Raw genomic sequence first — 24,553 nt, 5'->3', positions numbered from 1 at the left:
ATTGAAGGCCAGCCTGAGCTACAGACCCTGATAGTATGTGAACAAGGCCAATCTCAGAAAGACAGACATATGGTTTCATTCATTTATGCTTCCTATATGTAGGTATCAGTAGGTGCATTGAATTATATATTCATATATATGTGTGTGTGTGTGTATACATACATAGATATATATATACATACACACACACACACACACACACACACACACATATGACATGAAAATACAAGAAAAGCTGTCTAAGAGAACAAAGGAGACTGACCAGAGGAAGGAGGGAGAACAAAGGGTAGACTAAGGATGTAAAGTGTCTTCAGAGCACACATCATACCTGTTACCTGTGTGAACAAATGTTCCAACACAGGACATTACACACCTATATCCGATACAAAATAAAAGAATGCCGTTTGTAACGTGAACTGCAGTTTCCGTTGAACTCAGGAGCCGCAGTCACAAAATCATATCTACTTTCTATCGTTGGTGACAAAGATCAATTATGGTCCTAAATCATCCTTTGTTAGATTTAAGGCTCTACATGCAGAATTTCTTATGTTCCTTAACTTTTCTAAGGAGGAGAATTCTAGCCCAGTATTCAGAATAATGAAGGACTCTAAATTTAGGATTATCTTCAACTACTTGGAGTTTTTAATGTACCACTAACCCAAAAGTGACAAAATCAGAGAAAATGTTATTGGGATTCACCTATGTCCACCAAGCCCTAAAACCTGACCTGGGGCAGGTCTCAGCAGTGGCGCATGAAAAACCTAAAACTGAATCACAAGGCAAGGGCATTCCAATGGCTACTATCAACTCAAGAGAACCCAGGAAGCCACCCTGTATCTATTTATGTCAACTGAGCACACCTAGAATTATACATATTAATGACAATTCCAACCAATACAGTTATGGCCTAGAACAGTTTCCATGGCTTCCTTGTAACTCTCTAGCCTGACAATTATCCCATGTGGCAGGCACACTTGGGCTTTGTCTGTCTTACAGATGAAGAAACCTGAGCACAGAGAGAAATACTTTGTTTAAGAGCCCCAGTAAAGAAGAATGGTATAAGCAAGATTCCATGACTTTTCTATATCCCAGGATGGTCCCCTACCCTCTGATCTGTAGAAAAGTAATCACAACACACACACACACAGAGAGAGACAGAGACAGAGACAGAGACAGAGATAGAGAGAGACAGAGAGGAACAGAGAGAGACAGAGACAGAGACAGAGAGGAACAGAGAGACAGAGAGACAGAGAGGAACAGAGAGAGACAGAGACAGACAGACAGACAAAGAGACAGAGAGAGAGAATTTTATTTTACTTTTAGTTATGTGTGTGTGCGTACAACTCTGTGTTAACGTGTGTGTTCACAGGAAAGCAGATGCCCTTGGAGTTCACTAGAGGGCACTAGATTCCTCTGGAGCTAGAGTTACAAGTAGCTGTGAGTAGCCTGACCTGTGTCCTGGAAACAACTTAGCTTTTCAGCAAGAACAATAAATACATGCTCTTAACCTCCCAGCCACCTCTCGGGCTCTAGAAAAGCAGTCTTTTGAGTTAACTGGGTTAATCAATAAGTATCTAATGTGATCTGAAATTCAGTTCTTCCATTTTTTTTTTTCTATTGCAGACTCTCACTGTGTAGCCAGAGCTAGCCTTGAACTCATGACGTTTCTGCCATGGTCTCCGGTGTGCTGAGATCGTCATGATTACTTTAATGACTTTTATAGCATTTATGACTCAAGACATATCCCACTCTCCGTCCTTGACCCATCATGCCATAGCTATTGCAGACGGAGAAACTCGGGTCTAAGGAGGCAGTGGGTTGCATCTTTAACTTCTTTTTAAGATTTGTTTTATTTGTGTGTTGGGAAGCGTGTGCACACACACACACACGTGTGTAAGTATTCAGGGGTGCTTCCTTGTCCTCTGAAAATGGAGTTACAGGGGGTTGTGAGCCACCTTTGTGGATGCTGAGATCCTTCAGAAAAGCAGTAAATGTTCCCAACCACTGAGCCACCTCTCCACCTCCACTCCGTAATTCCTTTATTAAGTAAAGGTCACTGTTTCTACAATGTTAATTTGCTGAGAGCCCAAGAGTTGTCTCGTGGAAAGCCTTACCTTTGGGCTTTGCCTTCTTGGCTTGGCCACGTGCTTGTCGGTTCTTTACTATCTACTATTTGGGTAGCTCTTTTATACTAATGAAAAAAGAAAACAAAGCTACAACTACAGGGCACAATTAATCTATAAAAGAAGGGTAAGGTGGACTTTGTTAAAGCTAAAAATGTCTTCTCTACAGAGGTAGCATCAAGGGTATGATCTGTCAGGATGTAAATGGGAAGGAAAATATTTGCATGGCAAATCTGATAAAGGAGCATTTTTTTCTTTTTTAAGTTTACCAAGAGCCAGACATAACAATGCATGTTTCAACCCCAGTACTCAGAAGGCAAAAGCAGACAGAGCTCTGGAATCTACATACGGGAGCCCAGGTCAGCCAGGGCTACGCAAAGAGACTCTGTCACAAAAGAAGAAATTGTTTTTTAAAACTCAGCAATCAGAAAACAGAGAGGAACAAATCGGGGCTGAGTCCTTGGTGTGAGGTGCTTGCTCGGCACATCTGAGGCCCTGGGTTCCATCTCTCGTATCCTCTATAAAAGTCAAAAGGACCACAGACGGGAGTAGACAGCTCACAACACACACAGATGGGAAATGCGTGTGTGAAGCAGCACTCCATCTCCTGTGTCCTCGGGGAGTCAAAAACCCAAACAATGAGATGCTAATGAACACACTGGGAAAGCCAAAACTCAAAGCACTGACAACATCAAATGCTGCCAAAGATGTGACTCCAAAAGAACCCCATGTGTTCTGGGTGGAAACGGAGCAGTTCAGTCATTCTGGCTTTCTCTCAAACAAACCCAAGCAGTTTTGTTCCTTGGTCTTTACCAGAGTGAAAACTTACATCCATATCAGAACCATGAAGATGGTTATAGCACCTTTACTTACAATGACCCCAAGCTAGAAGCAATTATGATGTTCTTCAACATCTAAATAAGTGATTACTTCTCTCTCTCTCTCTCTCTCTCTCTATCTATCTATCTATCTATTTATCTATCTCTCGCTCTCTCTGTCTCTCTCTCTCTCTCTGTGTGTGTGTGTGTGTGTGTGTGTGAGTGAGTGAGAGAGAGAGAGAGAGAGAGAGAGAGAGAGATCTGTGTTCCTGTGTGAGCTATTAGTAAGATACTTGACTTTGATCTCTGACCTCCTCCGAATGTACTTACATGCATGTGCACACACCCACCTGCATGAGGGTACAAACATGAATACAGAAACACACAAAGATGGAAGGTCTACTGGGAACAACCTAATTGTCAGTCGCCAGAACCCATGTAAACTGGCCAGATTTAGCAATGGACATCAGTCAGCGATGCACCTTTATCATTCAGATAAAAGAATGAGCAAAGTCAAGGGTGAATTCTTGGGGGATTCTGGGAAAGATTCGTCTGTCAAATCTGCAAAGTAGAAGAGCAGCCTAGATTGGGGGGGGGGGAGTCTGTGAAGGTTAGAAAGGAGAACAAACAGCAGCTGATGACTAAGGAACCTTCTTCAATCATCTCTGGAGCTGATTCATTTGAGTAACTAACTCCTCTATGAATAACAAATATCTGAGACTAGACCAAAAATAACAGCTGTGGTGAATTGCATCCTGGAGAACTTGAGGGGCCGCGGCGGGAGGCAGCTTTGTGAAGCAGATTTTCTGTTTTTGTCTTCAAAGCTTTGTAACATAAGGTAGGACTTTAAGACACCGGCTCTGATTGGAGAACCCGGTCTAGCCACCGTTGAGGCACATCAAAGCAGGGCTTAGTTGCTCGGGCAACTAGCAACACAAAGATCCATGAATCATCAGTCCAACTTGTTCCCAACTTGCAATCATAAAAGACTTTTGAATCTTCAAAGAGCATGAACCTAAATGTGCTGTGGATGCTCAGGATATGGTCCTGCCGAGAAAAATCGTATTCAACATAACCAAATATAAAACGTTCCTATGGCATTATTGAAGTGGACTTGATAAACAAAAGGCCCTTCTGCTACCCGATGTATTAACTATTCTCCATCCATAACTTTGCTAGGACCACAGGCACATTATAGCAGAGGAATCTCTGCTCACTAGGACTTGAAGGAAGGCTGTGTTTTTATGTCTCTAAAGGAAGTGTCATGTTTAGAGGCCCCACCCAGAAACTCAATCTCAAAGATTTGATGGAGGGATAATGGATATTTTCCATAGTAGCTAGAGAGAAGGGGTCAGGATGGGGTCAAAGGCATTGGATAGGGTGACAAAGGATTCTAGAAAAGTCTTTCTAAAAGCAAGTCTTAGGACCAGGTACATACATGACTCAGCATGCAAAAGCACTGGCCAGTAAGGCTCACTACCTGAGTTCAGCCCACGGAGCCTATGTAAAAAGACCAGGTATGGTGATGGGCTTCTGATCTGGACACTCCTACAGGGTCATGGGAGGTCAGTCTGCTAGAAGCTTAATGGCCAACCAGCCTGGACACAAGAGAGACCCTGCCTCAAAAATAAGATGGGAGGGGGAAAACTAACTTGTAAACATTGTCCTCTGACCTCATCTATACCTTGGCACACACACAGAATAATAAATAAAATGGTTTTTAATCTTTTAAAGGAAAAGCAAGTCCTCCTCCCCAACCTTGGCTTAGTGAGGTTATTAAAGATGTCTTTTAAAACAGACGTATGCCCTAAGATCTCAGTCCAAGGCTTGCCTTTATGGTCTACTGTAAGGAACCGTCACAGAAAATCAAAATATTTTTTTCCTGCTCAAACCCAAGCCAGGTGGAAAGGCAGCTCTAGGACAAGGCTTGGGACAGACAGCAGTATACAAAGATGACAGCGTACAGGTATGTTGAGGCAGAAACCTGCCAGGCTGCCTCTGCTCGACCGGTGCTCTCTATGGGACCCGCTATGGCTGTTGCACATCATAGACCAAGAAAAACAGCATTGGAATATTAAAGGTTTGCTGTTGGGATGTCTGTCTCAGCTTTTGGAGGTGAGGAGAAGGAAACGATGAGGTGGCACACTAGGAAGGCGACAGACACTCATCTTCATATTGCAGACATGCCCCACTTGGCCAAAGCTGTGCTCTTTGGGGGCCTGCTCTGTCTCTTGCTGGAAGTTAGCACATCAAATCCAGATGCTGTTCACGCAGCCAGAGCCCTGGGATGATGGTTCCAAAGTCAGGCTCAGTGCTAGCACCGGAGCCTGGGCTGCCAGCCAGGTCAGTCCACTGGGGACGAGAGACCCCGAGTCCCTCTCTGTGAGACACCTCACAGACATGAGCTGATCTGAGTGCGTGAAACTTGACCTTATTAACTCCTTAGAGAGACAGCTAGTGACTCATAAGACCCTGTGATTCACAGAACGTCTCGCAGAGCTGGGCAGATGGCAGAGGGAGAGTTGGGACAGGGAAAACCATGGCAGGATAAAGACAGCCTCTGCTACTTCACGGATGCTCCAGATGCCTGCATACACGCTACCTATACAGGAACTGGCCAGAGCCCTCTTCCAGGGAGAAGAGGCGATTTGGGGAGTCCCTGTATATTGTCACTTGTACTTTAAAACCTTTTTTTACACTTATTTATTAGGTAAGGGGCTTCCATGCTACGATGCACACATGGAGATCAGGAGACAAATTGCAGGAATCGTTCCTCTCCTTCCACGGAGTGATTTCCAGGGATCCAATTCAGGTAGAGAAGGGGGAGGAGAACAGAGCAAGAGAGGAATATTAAATTTCCAATAATAAGCGGGATTAACCATCTCTCACATACTGTGTTTAGTCCGATGTCAGTCCTATTCATGAGCTCACACGTAGGCCGTTTGTCCTCAAGGGGCTCACAAGGGAGAGGGTGACGGTGAGTGACTGGTGATTCTGCCTGTGAGGACCGCAGAGGGAGAGCCAGTGGCGGCGTGTGAAGCAAGGGGCTCTGGGCTTGCAGCCCTGCCGCTCCCTGGCTGTGTAATTGACTTATTGCCCCTTCCCATGGGACTGCAGTGGGATTTGGTAAAAGACATCATGAGGGCTGTATTGCCACAACTTGGGAATGATTCGAGGGAAATCCTTGACCCACTCCAAGGGTTTGTGTGTCGCTTCCTCGGAGTGGCAGTACTGGGACACGGGGCCACCCCTCCTGGACAGCATTAAGGTTGTTTTCAGTGATGAGCCTGCACTTAGTTCCTGTGAGTGAATTGTTATACAATTCCAAGCCTAGCTACTGAGTTTGTCTCTGGCTTTGTGTCTTAACATCATGATGCCCCTCCAAAAAACATAATCTCTCTCCTCTGTATCTCCCTCCCCTCCTCTCCCCCTTTCCTCCTCCCCCTCCCCCCTCCATTCTCCATTCCCCTCCCTCTTTCTCCCCACCCCCCCATTCTCTCTATCTCACAGACAGTGTCTATTATGTTGCTCTGGATATCCCAGAACTCACTATGTAGACCAGGCTGGCCTTAGACTCGAAGAGATCCACTCCGCTTTCCGAGTGCTGATTAGAGGTGTGCCCCTCCCACCTGCCTTTTTTCTTCATAAAGTATTCAGTCCTGGGTAATTGGTTACAGAAACATGAAAGCTGGCAGGTGGTGTTTGGAAATATGATTTGTGTTACATTTACTAGAAATGACACACGAGTGGTACATTTGGGGAAGCTGGCCTGGCAGGCATCCACCGCAGAATGCTTGTCTTGGGGAGGGGGGCTTCAGTTAGGGAGGGGGCTTCAGTTAGGGAGGGGGCTTCAGTTAGGGAGGGAGCTTGGGTTGGGGAAGGGGGTTGGGTTGGGGAGAAGGGATTGGATGGGGAGGAGGACTTAGGTTGGGGAGGGATTGGTGACTAAAGAACTCTAGGCACCACTAAGGGTAGACTTAGCACAGACGATTGTACAAGCTTGTGTTAGGAATGGCGGTCACTACACCCATGTGTCTTAAACCTGTAGACAGGTTTTCTTTTCTAAGACCTGACTGCAAGGCTAAGTCTTTAACAGGAGAAGGGAGACTGGAGAAGCAGATCAAGTCTGGACGAGGCTGAGAAAAAAGCCGAAAAAGCAGGACGTGTCAGTCATTCAACCTCTTCCTCAGAGGGCCTGAGGGCTGAGTCATAAAGACCCAGCCAATGAATCTGGAATTTGCCATGGAACAACATGACTTGCTTGGCACATTCTAGACTAACCACTGAGAACCAGCTGTGCGGCCATGATCCCCAGGCCCTGCTTGATACTGAGGTGAGGAGAAACACAGGCTTCTTTCCACATGTAAAGGCATGTAAGGGCCAAGTCTGGCTTGTTTTAGTCTAATGTTTCATTAAAGGCCACTCCTTCGTGGAACTGTCTCAAGTTTCGTCACTCCGAGCACGCTTGCACACAGAGGTACCAGAGGAGTCAAACAAGTATTATTTAGGGAGTTGGTGCTGTAAGCATCACGAAGGGTAATTTCTAGCTATTTAAAGCTGGGACATTCTGGTGGGAAGTGTAAATGCAAATGAAGTACACACAGACTCCAATGCTCATCACAGCAAGACGGTGTAGGGTAAATGGCACTTAGGGTTTGTGTGGGGTGTAAGGGACACAGCTCATCTACTTCACAAGAACACTTAGGAAGTCCAGCTCTGAAAACCACAGAACCACAGAGGCCTATTTCTGACTTCTGGTAACAGCATATAAAATTAGCAGGCCTATGTTGCCTTTAATTTGAGAGTAAAATTGGGTCAATGGAAAATGAAACACCACAGAGAGAGAGAGAAGCCAGTGGGTTTTGAGAGGGCAGGTCTGCCGCTGTCTGCTGGGGAAGGAGCGTCAACTAAGACAACAGTAATCTTTCTTAAAATACATTGAGTTTAGGCATGTGTGTGCAAGTGCTCACATCTGCCCACAGAGACCAGAGGAAGGAGTCTTATCCCTTGGAATAGAACTGGAAGCTCTTTCAAGCCTAACTCCGGTCCTCCGGAAGGGCAGCAGGTGCTTAACCACCCAGCTCTGGAGGGTGGGGGAAGGAAGGTGGGTGCATAATCAATCTTGTGTTGCCAAGTTCAGAGAAACGATCTTTAAATGATTAACATGTCTGCATGTAGAACTGAGCAGAAATCTGATCTAGAAGGCTAAAGTACGCTAAAGTAGGCAGAGCTTTGTGACCTCCCAAAATGGTCACATATTTTTAAAAGTCAACTACAAGCAAGTGGAGGTGACTCTCTGCTGTTTTCCCAGGTGACTCCAAAGATGACAAGTACGCTCAGAAGAAGCAGCTTTGTCGTGAAAGAGAAGAGGGTCTTTTTGTAACCAGGCTGAAGACCAGGGTAGGAAAGGCCAGGGCAGGGGCTGGAGAGGTGGCTCAGTGGCTAGAGCACCTGTTGCTCTTGCAGAGGACTTGGGTTAGGTTCCCAGCACCCACTTGGCAGCTCACCTGTAACTCCATTTCCAGGGGATCCAATGTCTTCTTCCAATCTCTGTAGTCATAGGATGTTAGCTTTGACAGAGGTGGGTAAGGAACCCCAGTTCTGGGGGTTAGAACTAGACGTCATTTGCTTCCGGACTTGCAACAACCAAATCTCTCCTACAGCACTGCAACACTGGTCAGTCCCTGCAGACACAGCATCTTTGCAGAAATTCTTGTTCATAACACACAAACACACACACACACATTTACAGATATACATGTATATACCCATTCACACACCACCACTCACATACATACCCACACTCTCTCATCTTCCTATACACCATCACATGTGCTAACACACATATATACTTAGTCACACACAATTACATAACACACGCACATATATACACTTACACTCACATATATAGGCACAGGTTCATACTAACACATACTAACATACACTTATATACACACACAGACATACATATATACTCATATGTACTTACATATATACCTACACATTCTCACATACATTAGCACTCATTTATATTCACACATGCTAGGGATACACATACACACACTTCAATGCCTTCCACTCACAGGCTAGCCTTTGGGAGGGGAAAAGCTTGTCAAGGGGAGGCTAAGGAACCAAGGTGGGCCGCTATTGACTCAGGGTTAGCATAAGGAATGACAAAGTCCGTTCGGGGAGGGGGTTCAGGGAAACGCAGACAATTGCAGTGGCCTGTGGTTTTGTCCGGAGGGCGGAGTCACGTGAAAGACGATGAGGTAGACTGTACCAGGTATCAGAAAGAGACAGGGAAGTGGGGGCTTCTAGAAAGTGCTGGATTCTCCTGGTGTCACCAACAGAGAACGAGACTGCAAGTGGGGGCGGGGCTGCACTTGCCGAGTCTTGAGATAGCTACGCGCAGAGGTGCGGGGCGGAGCGAGAGCAGGAAGGAAGAGGAAGGAGGGAAGAGGAGATCTCGAAGTAAGGTGAGGGGAGAGAAGGAAGGGACCCTCAGGTTGGGGCGGTGGGCGTGTGTGACGCGGGGGAGGGGTGTCTGCAGTCGCCGGAAGTGTTGGGGGATGCAGCTCCGCCTTGGTAGCACACCCACCGGTACGGGTGAGCCCACTGAGGGTGGGCTGCGGGTGGGAGAGTGGCCTAGGGCGGTGTTTTTCTTTGCTGGCTTTCCTTCCCGGGTCCTGGGGACTTGGGCAGCCTCAGGGCAGGCCCTTCTCAAGCTGTGCCTCTCTGCGGCGGCCAGGGTCTAATCCTTCCCTGCAGGGCTTCCCCTGCAGTTGTCACCGACTCCTGCGACCCCCACCCAAGCTGCGATGCTGGCTTGGAGTTTTGCAGGCAGCCTTCTTGGAAGGGCCTAGCCTTGAAATCTAGAGCTGATTCTGGGCCAGCCTCCCCTCCCCCGCCACAGACTGGGTCAGGCACCCCTACTCCAGACCTGAGGGTGTGTGTGCACCCTCGCGTGTGCCCAGAAGGTAAGACTTGCTCAAAGGAAGCAACTGGGCTCTGGAGGGCCCAGCCCACCAACACTGAGGTTGCTTGCTTCCTGATTCTTGAGATGTATCTGGGTCTGACTGTGGGGGGAAAAATCTAATTTGACTACAGATGGCAAAGATTTCCTAGGGTCTTAATTCCTAGAAAAAAATAAGATGACTGGGGTCACTCCGACAATTGCTCCCCTGCTGTTCAGACACCTACCACTGTGCCCTGGTCCTGTCTTCAACCCTCATTCTTGCACGTCTCAAGATTGCTGTGCCCAACTATCAGGTGATAACGTCGAGGCCCAGACACTTTATATTTCCTATTTCAATTCTCAGGACCCACAAAGAAAGTCAGAACTAAAACTTGTGTGTTGCAGGACATTGTTCCAGACTTTTAACAAAGACTTCAGGTGGCAGACAAAAAAACCTCTATGGGTTTGAGGGCAACCTAACCTGCACAGGGATTAGAAGGTGACAGACATAGTGAGACTATCTCAAGGGGAGGAGTGCACACAGTCAGGCTATTATTACCATCTCCAGTATCTAACACTGTAGGACATCATGCTTCTTCCCAACACTAGGCACCCAAGATGAAATGTACAGGGGGAGGGGCCCTGGGCTTATATTTTTTGCTACTGAGCCACTAATGTAGGAAACAGGACTCTGTGAGTTGTCCACTTAAAAGAGGGCCCAGGACTAGGGAGGAAGACGAGGCTTGTGGTCCACTTGGAGCCCCAGGCTATGTGATCACACTTGAGGGCTCCTTCCCTGGTATCTGTGTACACCCCTCACAGTTATCTCCTTGGCCCGTGGTCTTTGTATTTGCTTGTCGATCCTCCTTTGGGTTCCGTGTCCACATTTTCCAGTTCTCTCTCTGTAGATGAATGTGTTCCTGGCTTTACCGTTCATCCCTAAGATGGCAGTTTTCAAATTCATCTCTCCAGCCTTTCCTAATCTGAAATCGCAGACCCAGATCCCCAAATAATTCCAGGGTTTACACCCACCCACCTCCCAGCTCCCGAATCCAATATTTCCTTAGCCAGATCTCTCACCTTCATGCTTCTGGAAAAGATCTCAGTTTGGGTCTTGTTTTTCTTATCTGGACAGGTTAATTGCTATCCCAGCACATTGCTCTGCTCCCGGACTCCCCAACCCTGAAATCTTGGGATCATAGTGTCCTTATGGTCTACACACCGGAGGGGCAGGACAGACCTTTATTGCTCTTCTCCCAGAGCATCCTGGCCTCATGCCTTCTCCTAGTGAGTAACTATTGACTGAGCAGTAGCCCCTTTGGTGGGTGCTCCTCATACACTGAATTTATTTTGGCTTTCATAACCTCATCCTTGGCATATCATATCCACTCAGCAAACCTTTGAATACTTACTAACTTTTCATAACACTTTGAGACATTTTAAAGACATAGTTTATAGGCAGTAAAACATGTGTACTATAAAACCCGTCACTAGCGAGTGAGCGTAGGTTCGTGTGTTTATGGAGGGATGTATAGGTGTGCATTATGGCGGTCATTAGGAACTGAACTTGTAGGGACTGAAGAGACCTAAGGTCAATTCTCAACACCCACATTAGGTGATTTACAGCTGTGTATATGTAACCTCAGCTCCAGGGGAGTATGACTCCCTGATCTCCATTAACATTGATAAAATTTTAATCCTTTTTTTTTTTTTTTTTTTTGTGGGTAAGGGTGCTTGCCACTAAGCCTGATAACTCAAGTTTGATTCCCAGGACCCACAGGACAGGAGAGAACTGACTCCCACAAGTTTTCCTCTGAGCTCCATGTATACATGATGCAATGTACCCCTGCTTCTGCTTCACCCCCGATACTAAATAATTGTTTAAAACCTTGAGTTTCTACATAGCTGCAGGTTACAACTAATAACAAAATGAAAACAGTAAGTTTTCTGTCAGTGGCATTGATGTGAGGGGTGATATTCAGACCTGGGGTACACAGTGAGTCTCTCCTACTTTCTCTTAGTCATCGGGACAAGGAGTATCCAGAGCTCTCAACAGGACTGGAAGGAAGAGCAACAGCATCATGGCCTCAGTGTCTACTCATGGGAACCAAGAGAAAAGTCCCCACTTACCGCCACTGAGCAAGCAGGTATGCTTTAGTTTGAGATGCTGCCGTCTGAAAAAAACTATCACACAAGACTATCACTAGATCCCGTCTTTGGTTAATCATCTGACCTGTGTGTGTGTATGTGTCTGTGTGCTCGCACACATGTGCAGGTGTGTGTGTGTGTTCCTGTACACAGAGACCAGAGTTTGATGTTCACCATAATTTCCAAAAATACTTTTGTTTGTTTATTTGTCCCTTATTTATTTAGCATGTGTGTGTCGTACCCACACACACCATGACAAGTGTGTGAAGGTCGGGGGACAATTTGCAGTAGTCATTTCTCTCCATGTACCATGTGGGCTCAATAGATTGAACTCAGGTCACTCAGCTTGGTCGCCAGAGCCTTAACCTGCCCAGCTGTCTCTTCAGCTCTTCATGTTATATTATGAGAGAGGATGCCTGGAGCTCAGTGACTCAGCCACACAAGCCGGCCAGTAAGTTCCCAGTGCTCCTCTGTCTCAGCTTCTTCAGAGCTGAAATTACAGACACATGCCACCACACCCTGCTGTCTAAGCGGTCCTGGGGATCCAAACTCTGTTCATTATGTTGGTGTGGCAGGCACTTGCCAGCTAGGAAACCGCCTGGCTTTTTCCAAATGCTTTTTCTCAGGCCGCTTCTTTGTCAGATGGACCCAGGAAGGAGGAAGAAAGGTGCCTCTGCACTGTCTTAAAAAGCCTGTTAAAATTTTGCTTGCAAACTCTTTTCTTTACTCTTTTCCCCTTTAGGATTCAGCTTACCTCCCTCAGCACAGGTGGTCTGAGGCAGGGCCAAGCTATGGTTTGTCTTCAACAGAACGACGCAGAGCCTTATTTTCCCAGTCTTGTCTCCCAAGGTTATTGTCCTGAACATAGGCTGCTGCTTTTAGCATGAGTTCATAATTACAAATTAGGCGTCAGATGGAGCACACAGGCGCCAGCCTGTTAGGAAGGGGTGCTGTGGTTCAGGAGCTTGTGGATGAAAAGCAGAGCAAGTGTTTACTGGGTGACTGGAGTTCTCTGCAGTCAACTTTTCAAGTGTAACATGGCTCCTGGGTGGAGAAAGCATTTAAGCAACAAAGTACAGGAGAAACAAACAGACAAATGACTACAGCTGCATTTGGACACCCGAGCTGCCCTGTAAACTAGAGAGTCCTGAAACATTCATGGCTTCTGAAAAAGATCTTCCAAGCCCCACTTGGGGACTGCTCTCGGATCTTGAGTGCTGGACTCTCAGAAATGATGGTGGTCAGATATGAATGTGTGTGTGTGTGTGTGTGTATGTGTGTGTGGTGTAGTGTGTGTGTTTGTGTGTTTTGGTATGTGTGTGTTTGTGGTGTGTTTGTGTGTGTCTGTGTGTTTGTGTGTCTATGTGTGTTTGTGTGTCTGTGTGTGTTTCTGTGTGTTGGTGTGTGTATCTGTGTGTGTTGGTGTGTGTGTGTTTGTGGTGTGTTTGTGTGTGTGTCTGTGTGTGTGTGTTTGTGGTGTGTTTGTGGTGTGTTTGTGTGTGTGTCTGTGTGTGTGTCTGTGTGTGTTTGTGGTGTGTTTGTGTGTGTGTTTGTGGTGTGTGTTTGTGTATATATTTGTGTTGTGTGTTTGTGTGTGTATTTGTATGTGTGTCTGTGTGTGTTTGTATGTGTGTGTGTTTGTGTGTTTGTGGTGTGTGTGTTTGTGTGTGTATCATCTTGTACGTGTTGGGAGATTTCCTTTATTTCTGCCATGGTTACAGATAGGCCAAGAAACAAACAGATCTGACTTGATTTACAGTGGAATTGTGCCTCAAGAAGCCTACTATAAGTTAAAACAACTACTATAAGTTGTCTGTTGAAATGTTCCTAGGAACCCTAGCTTAGCACTATGGTCCACTACAGAGTGTTGTGGATGCCCTTGTAATTTCACACGCAGTTAACCTGAAGCTGTCCTCCACCCTGCTGTCATCGTGAATAAATCCCACATTGCGTATCATTAGCCTAGGACAAGTTTAAACTTCAAAGGTTTTAGTAGTTCCCACTGAACGTGTATCACTTTCAGAACATGTGTCTTAGGGTTTCTGACCAAAAGAAACTTGGGGAGGGAAAGGTTTATTTGGCTTATACTTCTACATCACAGTTCATCATCAAAGGACAGCAAGACAGGAACTCAAGCATGGCTGAAACCAGAAGGCAGGAGTCATGGTGGGGTGCTCTTTACTAGGTTGCTCCCCCTGGGTTTGTACAGCCTGTTTTCTTATAGAATCCAGCCCACAAGCCCAGAAACGGCACCGTCGACAGTAGGCTGAACTCTTCCCCATCAATCAGTTTGGGTCTTATGGCATGGCCTTGTCCCACCCCCACACCATCCCCGGCCTCTCTACTCTAGACAGAGATCCTCTGTGTAGCCCTGGCTGTTCTGGAGCTTTCTCTGTATACCATGCTGGCCTCACACTCACCGAGATCTGTCTGCTTCTGCCTCCGAGTGCTGGGATTATAGGTGTGTGCCACCTCCACCTACCCTATCAGTGTATCAGTGTGTATGTGTGCTGAGTGTGAGAATGACGTCTGAACCATGAAGAACACTCAGGAAATGGTGACCAGCATCCATGTGACTAGCCACAGGAGAAGAATCTAAAACAAAAACGATAAGACCTGACAAAAATTAACAAATCTATCTTCACCAAGGGTGCAATACTGAGCTGAAACTTAAGACCCCATAGGCCAAGGAGCAAGCCAGCATTGTGATCACAGTGCACTCAGACAGCATAAAGGAGAGCAGGAACCCAGTGCCCGCAGTGGTCAGCCTAGGAGAGCTGTGTACACACACAGGTCTCTGAACTGCCTGTCTCTTGAGCAGAAATTCCATCTTGTCTAAGTCTATGCAGCATGGCCAGCTGGAAACCATGGCTAGGGGCCTCCGGTCTGTGCCAGGAGACATCCTATCCCCTTCCAGAGGACACACAGTGGAGGCTTCCTTCCCCACCCCAGTTTGTGGCTGTCTAGCTTTTGTTTGTTAGTTTTAAATTGTGATAGGATCTCACTATCTAGTCCGGGATGACCTTGAACTCAGGATCCTCCTGCCTCAGCCTCCCTTGTTCCTGAGCTCCTTAACCCACAGTGTCTTTCTTTACAGAGCCTGTTGTTTTGCCCCAAATCAAAACTGCACATCCACAGAGGAGAGATTGCCAAGATTATCCGAGAGTGTCAAGAAGAGAGCTTCTGGAAGAGAGGTATTCTCATGCTCTGGGTCTTAATTAATAGTTTAATAATCATCAATTTAATAATAAGTTGTTTGAGTTAATAAAATTACTAATAATCAATTTAATAATTGATGTCATAACAATAGAATGCCTTCATGTCCCCTTAGAATAGCATCATAATGACCAATTAATTTTGAGCAGGAATCTTGTGTAAGTCCCTAAAGAACTTGGGTGTTATTTATGGATATTTAGAGCTCAAATCTATGCTCTTCTCTTCAAGCAGAGATAATATGCAGTTACCTGTTGTGGTAAAAAAATTAAAAAATGAAAGATGGCTCAGTGGTTAAGAGCATTGACTACTCTTCCAGAGGTCCTGAGTTCAAATCCCAGCAATCACATAGTGGCTCACAACCATCTGTAATGAGATCTGATGTCAGATTCTGGTGTGTCTGAAGATAGCTACAGTACATTTACATAAAAATAAATAAATATTTTTTAAAAAATTAAAAAATAGATCAGCATCCGTGAAGAGCCGCAGGCCACTGAGCTGGAACCACTAGCCTCGGCTGCTTCTCTACCATGAAGTCCACTAGCTGCCCTCTCTAGGTTGTTTCTCTCCAGTCAGGAACTTTGCTCACAGTCCCCATAGCCTGCTAAAATCATGACTCAATAACCAATACTTTATCAATCAGATTTATATGTTAAATTCTCAATCCACAATACATCCACACAGTAAGCTTACAACCAGTTGACAAAGATATAAACCACCTACTTAGATAAGATAAATTAATCTATAGAAACCCTTGAAAATATTCATACTTACCTATCACCAATTAAGACCACCTGGATCTAGATCCTTCTTCTCCAGCTCCATCTTGATTCTTCTTGCTCCTCCTCTTGACTTTTTCCTACCTACCTTTCCTTCTATCCAATGACAGGCTGGACACGCCCACCTTGCTGCATAATGACATCATCCTACCTAGCACCTTACCTCATCCAGTAAAGACAGATACACCTGTGACTTTTCACAGAAGCAAAAACACAGGGGAAAATATTATATAGTATGTATTACTTCCACAAAGTAGACCTATGTAAATTCCACTGGCATCTCAACTCAGACAAGGTGTCAGGGTCATCTGGACTTCAGGTCATGGCCTCTCACATAGGGAATCGTTCAGAAAGGACTGTTGATTGAGCAGGAGCTGGGGCACCCCATCAACACTTCTCTCTACTTATTGTTTTCCATTGGATGGCTTCCTCATCCCAGGATTGCCTTATGTAAGACAAGGTTGTGAGTTCAGGCTGTATTAAAATCCGTTTGGGTTTTTAAAAATTCATAATTGAACATTTGAAATTGGCATCATGGAACCTAGCCATCCAGCCCCAGGCTGTGGACATTTTCTGGCTGAGGCCTGCCTGACTCTTCTTAATATCATAAACCATCCAGAGTCTGTATTGACCACTTTACAAGTTGCTATATCACCATGCGTCACTGTGCTCACTGACTGATTTCCTAGAATCCCATGCCTTTTTCTGATAACCTTGGAACCAGTAGCTTAACTGACCTGGTAGACTCAGGAGGCAGTGTGGCCCATTAGCCCACCATCTGGTTCCTGGCTGTGATGGGAAACCTGGTTGCTACCAGACTCTGTTGCTAGGCTAGGTTAAAGCTTATTGCAGCTCTTTGCATTTGAAGAGGCCACCTGACACATTGTGGGAGAGCTAGAAAGCCTTTATGTAGGGCTCAATTGCTTATACTAAAAACCTTAACTAAACACTGCATGTGCTTAGCAGGAAAGGAGCTTAATGACCTTCAATGTGCCTCTTCAGGCAGATGTCCAACAGTGGGATAAAATGTCATGAAAGACAAAAATCAGAACAGAAACAACAGGAAACTGCCCTAGATGGAAACAGATTAGACAGTCAACACAAGGCAGAACCCTGGGGGTTGGGGGGGACCTGCAGCTGTGAAGGACATTCTTGGACTAGGTAGGAAGATTGGAACATAGATTGTATATTAAAGAGTATCATTCCTCTGAGTCTGAGGATCCAAACAGAAATTTTATGACTATGCTAGTGGTATTGTAGTCTGTTCAAGAGGAATTAACTTGATTGTAGAAGCTCCCTGTTTAAAACATTCAGTTATAAATTGTATTGGTGTTTGCAAATAATAAATAATAATGACAGAGATACAAAGCAAAATGTAGGGTTGCATCCAGAGACAAATCTGGAATGAGCCTAAAAGAAGGCTCTCCAAAAGTTCATAGCATTGCTTTTCAAACTTATATGTTCAGAGTTGAAAATATCAAAATATAGACAGGTGGTGGTGTCACATGCCTTTGATCTCAGCACTTGGGAGCCTTTAATTCCAGCATTTGGAGACAGAGGCAGGTCAATCAATATGAGTTCAAGCCCACACTGGTCTACATAGTGAGTTCCAGAACAGCCAGGACTACATAGTGAGACCCTGTCTTGCAAACTAAAAGTGAATAAATCTTACTGCCAAGTTAGGTAAGAAAAAAAGCTTGGAGTAATTATCCCTAATTTCTATGTGAGGGGCTGAGTCGTTCATCTTTTACATTGAAATTTAAATTGTATTTGGTGCGGGTGTGCACTCACACATGTGAAGTCAGACAACAGCTTAGATTCACACCTTGTGTACCCTGGGGATCAAGCTCAGGTTTCCGTGCTTGGGTAACATGTTTGTACCCAGTGAGCAGTCTCAATTGCCGGGAGGTACTATGTGTTAAGACACTAATGTTGAGGGGTGTTTGTTTGTTCGTTTTACAGCCCTGCCTTTTTCTCTAATAAGCATGCTTGTCACCCAGGGGCTCGTCCACCAAGGTAAGAGTGAGCATTTACTAAGGCTTTAACTTCAGAGAGCCCAGTTTCTGTGGCCTTCCTCAAAACCTTTGGATGTTTATTTTACTGGTTGAAGATTTTCACTTCTTGAAGGTTTTTGCCTGTTTTTAGCTGAAGTTTCTGGCTCTACAAAAAAGCCCCTTGTCATTGGAAAAACGGAATATATTTAATTACTTGATAGACATTCGAGTTACAGGTGGCATTAAGGTCATTAGCTGACTTTAAAATAGATTATCATTGGTTTATTCTCATCTAAAGAGAGACTTTGGATGGAGGAGACCAGGAGGTATAACTAGAGATATCAGTGGACAGTGGGAGGTTTGGAGGCAACATGACTGATTTTTAAAGACCAAGGAAAGGACTGTGAATGTTGAAGTTACAGGTCCTGTTGCCATGACAACAAAGGCATCTTAAGGAAGGAGGAGCTGCTTTTGGTTCATTGTTTAAGGAAGGATGTAGTCTGCTGTAGTAGGGAAAGGGTGATAGGGGTATCCTGAGGCAGCTGGTCACATTGTAATTAAAATCAGGAAGCAGGAAGTGTGTTCTGGCAATGAATCCTCAACACCCATGCCCAGAGACCGTTTCCTTTACTGAGGCTCTACCACCTTCCAAAACAGTGTTCCCAACTGGCTCTCACTGGGTTAAAAAAAGATATGGATACAGCTGTGTTTCTCCTGGAAGTTCATCTTCTTTCCCCTCTCCAACTTCGAGAGGCCACCTACACTTCTTGGTTGGTGGCCTCTTCCTATGTCTCTAAAGCCAGCTACTCTGAGGCAGGCTTTCCCACCTCTGATCTCTCCAATACCATTCATCGATCATTGTGATTATACTGGCCCATTCAGAATCATCTCGCTATTTTAAGGTGATCCGTCTAGGCAACTTAATTCATTTTATTTTTTCTTATGTAGTATAATATGCCCAGAGTTGCCAAAGATTATGGTGCAAACATATTTAAAAACCCACTATTCTGCTTAGTGCTGAGTATAAGCAACAATGTTTTCATTTAAACATTGTAATGACCTAGGCATGGTGACACCTGAGTTCAGTCCCAGCACTCAGGAGCAGAGGCATGTCGGTTTATGAATTGGAGGCCAGTTTGGTCTCCATAGCAAGTTCCAGGCAAGCCAGGGCTACATAGAGAAACCTTGTCTTGATAGACAGACAGACAGATAGATAGATAGATAGATAGATAGATAGATAGATAGATAGATAGATAATCAATCATTAAAAATTAAATTTCACCATATATACTATGAACCTCTCTGTTGAACTTCTCTGTCAAATTACTCCTAAAAATAGCCTTTAATTGTGGGTTTCCTGTTGTTTTCCACATGTTAAAGTCAATATTTACCATTTGCCTAAGACAGCTCCTGGGAGTTAACTTCAACCACGGATCGAATCGCAACTCTCCTAAAACTCTTCAGATTAATGGCATGCTCATTTTAGAAATGCTACCTCTTAGAACTTGATGTTTTCCTTACAAAATGAAGGAAATTATTAGATGAAATCATACATTTCTATATTACATTTCAGGTTATCTAGCTTCTAACCCAAGATTTGGATCACTGCCTAAAGTTGCATGTAAGTCATAAATACAGACATGGGACGGGGACACAGCTACATGTCTGAAGCACCAGGCCTCAGGTTCATTTCCAGCGTGAAACAAAAGAAAGGAAAAAGCAGATTCATTTTGACAAAGTGTGTCAGAACTGAGGGTATGAACGCCCAGCTTAAGTATGATGCCTGGACTGATCCTTACAAAGCACTTTGTTTTGTTTTGGGTTTTTTTGTTTTTTTTTTTTTTTTTTTTTTTTAACCAATGGCCCACAACTTCCTGGCTCGCCTCAACACTTTCTGATCTGCTGATTAACAGCAGGGACTTGGGCCACTGACTTCTCTAAAGTGTGATCAGAGACCGGCAAGATACATACAGCTTTCTCAGTATCTATGAGAGACCGGTTCCAGGACTCCTGGGTACCCAAATCTGCAGGAGTGGCAGTCCCTACTGCAAATTCTGGGTTTTATCTCCTTGATACACATAGATGGTTTTTGGTAGAAGAATTCTCCAGTTAATGCATCTAATCTCATCTCCAGCTAGGGAGGATTTCTTTTACAGGAGGTCCCTCTCTCTATGGACTCCAGAGGCAAGGGTGGGGGGAGCCCAACAACTCCAAGAGGCTTCACTACTCAGTAACATAGAGACTTACCTGTAGCCAAACCCAGACCTGCCCTCCCTCCTCTTCCAACCTCAGCTGGGTCATGCTCTGGATGCCCACTCTGGACAGCCTCAGTGTGTGCTTTGTCCTGTTCCCCCCACCCCCCTCCCATGTCAGTTCAAAGCAGAGATAGGAAAATCTCTAGAGATCAGACCTGCCCTTATTGGAGGCTTGCATTAATGTAAAGGGGACCAGTGTTAAGAAGGTGTAGAAATGGTTAATAGACAGGATTCTGAGCATCTCAAGTGTCTGTTTTTCCTGCTTTTACAGTGGCCGGTCTCCTGGGATATGGCCTTGGGAAAGCTTCCTATATCAGAGTGTGCCAGACTAAATTCCATTCCTTTGAAGATCAGCTCCGTGGTGCTGGCTTTGGTCCCGAGCACAACAGGTTTGTGGTCTGATGGAGGGACTGTAGTCAAGATAATGAAAGTGAAGTAGCTGAGTTTAGTGGGGAAAGCCTATAGTTCCAGCACTGCAGAGGCAGAAGCAGGAGGATCTCTGTGAGCTTGGGGCCAGCCTGGTCTCCACAGTGAGTTCCAGGACAGGCAGGGATACACAGTGAGACCTCGTCTGGAAAACAAACAAACAAACAAGGAAGGAAGCGAAGTGAGACTTTACTCACGTTATAGGAGGCACCTTTTTACTTCTTAAGAAAAACTCTAACCCTCCGGCTTTGATTGATTACTATTCAGCTTCAATAACTATCTATTATTTAACTTAATCACTACTAATCATACTACTTAATGTGCATTTAATGAATACCTACTACAGTCTAGGCCTTGTATAAATCTCTAGGAATGCAGTGCACAGTTGCTCAACATTTAAACAGTCCTCTTTACTACAGAACATTTCAGAGCCTTTAATCTGTCTCTGACTCCCTCCCTCTCTCCCTCCCTCCCTCCCTCCCTCCCTCTCTCTCTCTCTCTCACACACACACATACTCAGACACATACACACACAGATACATACACATAGATACACACACACACACACACACTCAAACACACATACTCAGACATATGCACACACATGCACACACAGATACATACACACAGATACACACACACACACACACACACACACACTACATGTCCTGATAAAGATATTCTCCACAGGGACATAAGCAGTTGGGCTAGTTGGGTTAGAGTGTACAGCAAGTCCTCTGCTCCTGGGGGACATAGGTTGAAAGTTCTACCAGTTTTCTTAAACTCTGGTCTCTAGGTTCCTCATCTGTCTAAAATGATGACCAGAAGAACTTCCCTGGGGTGTTGTGAGGGAGAAAAATGATTTTTTATGACATTCAAACAAGTACTATTTTTATTGTCCTGCAACAGGACTAGTTGGGAACACAGTCCTCTAAAGACCTCTCGCTTGTCACAGTGGGTTGCGTCTTCCTTTTTCTTTTTTAAATATTTATTTATTTAATGTACATTAGCACACTGTAGCTGTCTTCAGACACACCAGACCCCCATTACAGATGGTTGTGAGCCACCATGTGGTTGCTGGGAATTGAACTTAGGGCCTCTGGAAGAGCAGTCAGTGCTCTTAACTGCTGAGCCGTCCCTCTAGCCCAGGTTGCATCTCTCATTTTAGAGACCATCTCATGTAGCCCAGGCTGGCCTCAAACTTGCTCTGTAGCTCAAGGATGACCTTGGTCTTCATATCCTCCTCCTTCTCTCTCCTGGGTGCTACCGCAGCAGTTAGACACCACCACAGCCTGTTGTATGTGGTGCTGGGTGCTCCAGAAAGAACCCCACTGAGCCTGTCACAGTATGTTCTATTTGACGGGCAGCAGCAGAAACAACATTAAGCTAGATGTCAAGGTCAAGTTGTCTTCCTGGTTGCCTGACGTAAGGATGCTATAGTCCCTGTCCTGGTAGACATGGATTCTCTTTAACCATCACCTCTACCCCGAGTTATTCACAGTCCAGAGCTGAGCAGACTCTCTGAGAAGACATTGGTAGTCATAGGAAGAAGAGACTTCAACATCCAATTTGTTTGCAAACCCTGACTTTTCCCTTTACGGTTGCAAGGCAAGCAGGGAGGCTTAGGCCTATGTTTACAGACAACTCCAGGTTGGCTCCATCCTGGCAAAGCTGTGTTTTGGAGTCACCTCACCGTGCAGTTGGCCCAGGATTCTGATGTGTGCAGGGAAAATAAAGGCGTTTTCAGCAAAGGAGGCACTGCAATGACTCTTCCCTTCCTTTTCCATTTTGGGAGGTTTTCTTGCTATTAACCCAACACTGGGTTCTGGAACAATGATATCTACATTTTCCAGCAGCTGTATTGCATGTTTCAGCCTCACACTCTATAGCTGTTGAACCTGCCTGCATCTGGTATTAAAAGCTGAACTCGGCTGGCGCTGGTGGGAGGTAACTGGAGGCTTAGTCCTGCATGAAAGGCCTCTACCCTCTCACCTCAGAGGCAGTAATACACAAGGCCCTTTGATTTTCTAGCAGAGTAAAAGTGTCACAAGCTCCTAACAATGTTGCAGTCCAAGAAGGGTTGTGTACTTAGTGTTACATTTTAGGCAAAAATCTAGGCCTCTTCACAATCTAGGTCCTGAACTCTAGGACTACAGGAGTGAGCCACTCTGCCTGGAATACTTTGTGATGTATTTATTCTTTGTGATGTATTTATTTATTTTGTTGTAGTAGTAGAAATTACTCCAGTGGTTCAAGGTCAAAGAGTCACATGGTGTTTAGCTTTTGTGTGACTCTGAGCACAAATACAACCATCTGTTTCAACATAAACATCATTATCGAATGATATTGGATAATTGTAACCTAAGAAACTATTATTGCATTTTTCCAGTGAACTATAAAATCAAACATGTATTTATGTATTGCTTACTGTATTAAGAGCTCTTGGAAAGCTGGGAGATGGAAGATACACACAGAGACAGACAGACAGACAGACACACACAAGAATAATTTTTATTGTCAAAGTACAAGTCACCACTTGTTTTTGTTTCTCTTCTAGGCACTGCCTGCTCACCTGTGAGGATTGCAAGACCAGACGTGGGTTAAGCGAGAAGGCAGGGTCACAGCCATCTGCTTCCTAAGCTGAGTGTGTGGTTTCCAATCATTTTTAAACCTCTGACTTTGTACACATTTAAATTTTCAAGTGTACCTTAAAATACTATACTTCTATTGCAACAGAAACCTTGTAATTCTTTCACCCCCTTTGAAATGCTTGCTGTGGAAGGTTCTCGATTGACTCGAGAGTGGTGTATTCTTCTCTTCTTTAAGAAGACATTGGGAGCTATCACACACTACACAGGAAAGAAGTTTCACCCCACCTGGCTTAGAGCTTCCTGGGAGATCTTTGAATAGCTTCTGGGTCACCTTCTTCCCTGTTCTCTCATTTTGATTACATCTTTGTTTTCAGTGTCTTAACTTTTCTGGTAGAAAACAGGAATGAGTGATGTGGGAGTTGGTTGGGACCAACTGAAGTCTAGAGCTGAGATCTGTAACTCTGCGGAAAACATTTCCTGTGGAAAGGGTCACCATTCAAACCTATGTGATCAACAATGTGATCATCCTGACTTGGTGGCTCATCATAATGGGGGAGCTATAAATGTGACCATCATTTATCCATAGGTGACATGCTTGGCTTATGGGTCCATTCTCACGGTCAGCACTTAACAACAGTTCTTTTACCCCTTATTAGTGGCCTCAAAAAAAAAGTTTCTGGGGACTTCTGAGAGCTAAGGCAATATGATGGTATAAGTTGTACCCCATCTCCAGCCAGGTCTGTTCATGGGAAGCTTGGTCCTTCCTTCTTGGAACCTTTTGCTTAAAGGCAAGTTGGCTGAGCACTGTGTGAAAGCTGTCCTTGGATGTTTGCAGCTTCTCAGGAAAACACTTTGTCTACATATCACCATTTAAATATGGTGTGTGTGTATGTGTGTGTGTATGTGTGTGAGCGCGTGCTTTTACTCAGCACATCTGCAAGCCTAAATCGTGGAGGTTAGAAGGGAAATTTCATTAAAGGTTAATGTTTGATGTAAAATATTTCATTTGAAACATCAAAACTATTTTTGTGTGAACACTGAATGGATTTGCCTGCATTGATTTTTATATGACAATACCCTGTTGATGGCCAATAAAATTCTATTTCTGAAAATCAAAAAGCAGAGCCAGTACACTAGCTTTTTTGTTGTTGTTGTTGTGTTGGGAGTGGAGTTCAGGACTTTGTAAAGGCTAGACCAGTGAGGGGGCACGGAGGGTACTCACAAGTAAGCACGTGGAATGTGAAACACACA

At 44.8% G+C, this 24,553-nt stretch overlaps 1 protein-coding gene across 1 annotated transcript; it reads left to right on the top strand.

The window, feature by feature from the left end:
• Positions 1-9,314: 9,314 nt before the first annotated feature.
• On the top strand, positions 9,315-24,275 carry OCIAD2 (OCIA domain containing 2). The gene is made up of 7 exons (XM_080910251.1): positions 9,315-9,417; positions 11,918-12,043; positions 15,142-15,238; positions 17,999-18,052; positions 19,604-19,651; positions 20,557-20,674; positions 23,269-24,275. Exons 2-7 carry the CDS (start codon positions 11,978-11,980, stop codon positions 23,348-23,350), a joined length of 465 nt encoding a protein of 154 aa, XP_080766377.1. The 5' UTR covers positions 9,315-9,417; positions 11,918-11,977; the 3' UTR covers positions 23,351-24,275.
• The last annotated feature ends 278 nt before the right edge of the window (positions 24,276-24,553 follow it).

Source organism: Micromys minutus, assembly GCF_963924665.1.
Source record: "Micromys minutus genome assembly, chromosome: 1".
NCBI classification, from domain to species: Eukaryota; Metazoa; Chordata; class Mammalia; order Rodentia; family Muridae; genus Micromys; species Micromys minutus.
Note: the sequence above shows the minus strand (reverse complement) of the source record. Positions and strands in the feature narration are given on the sequence as shown.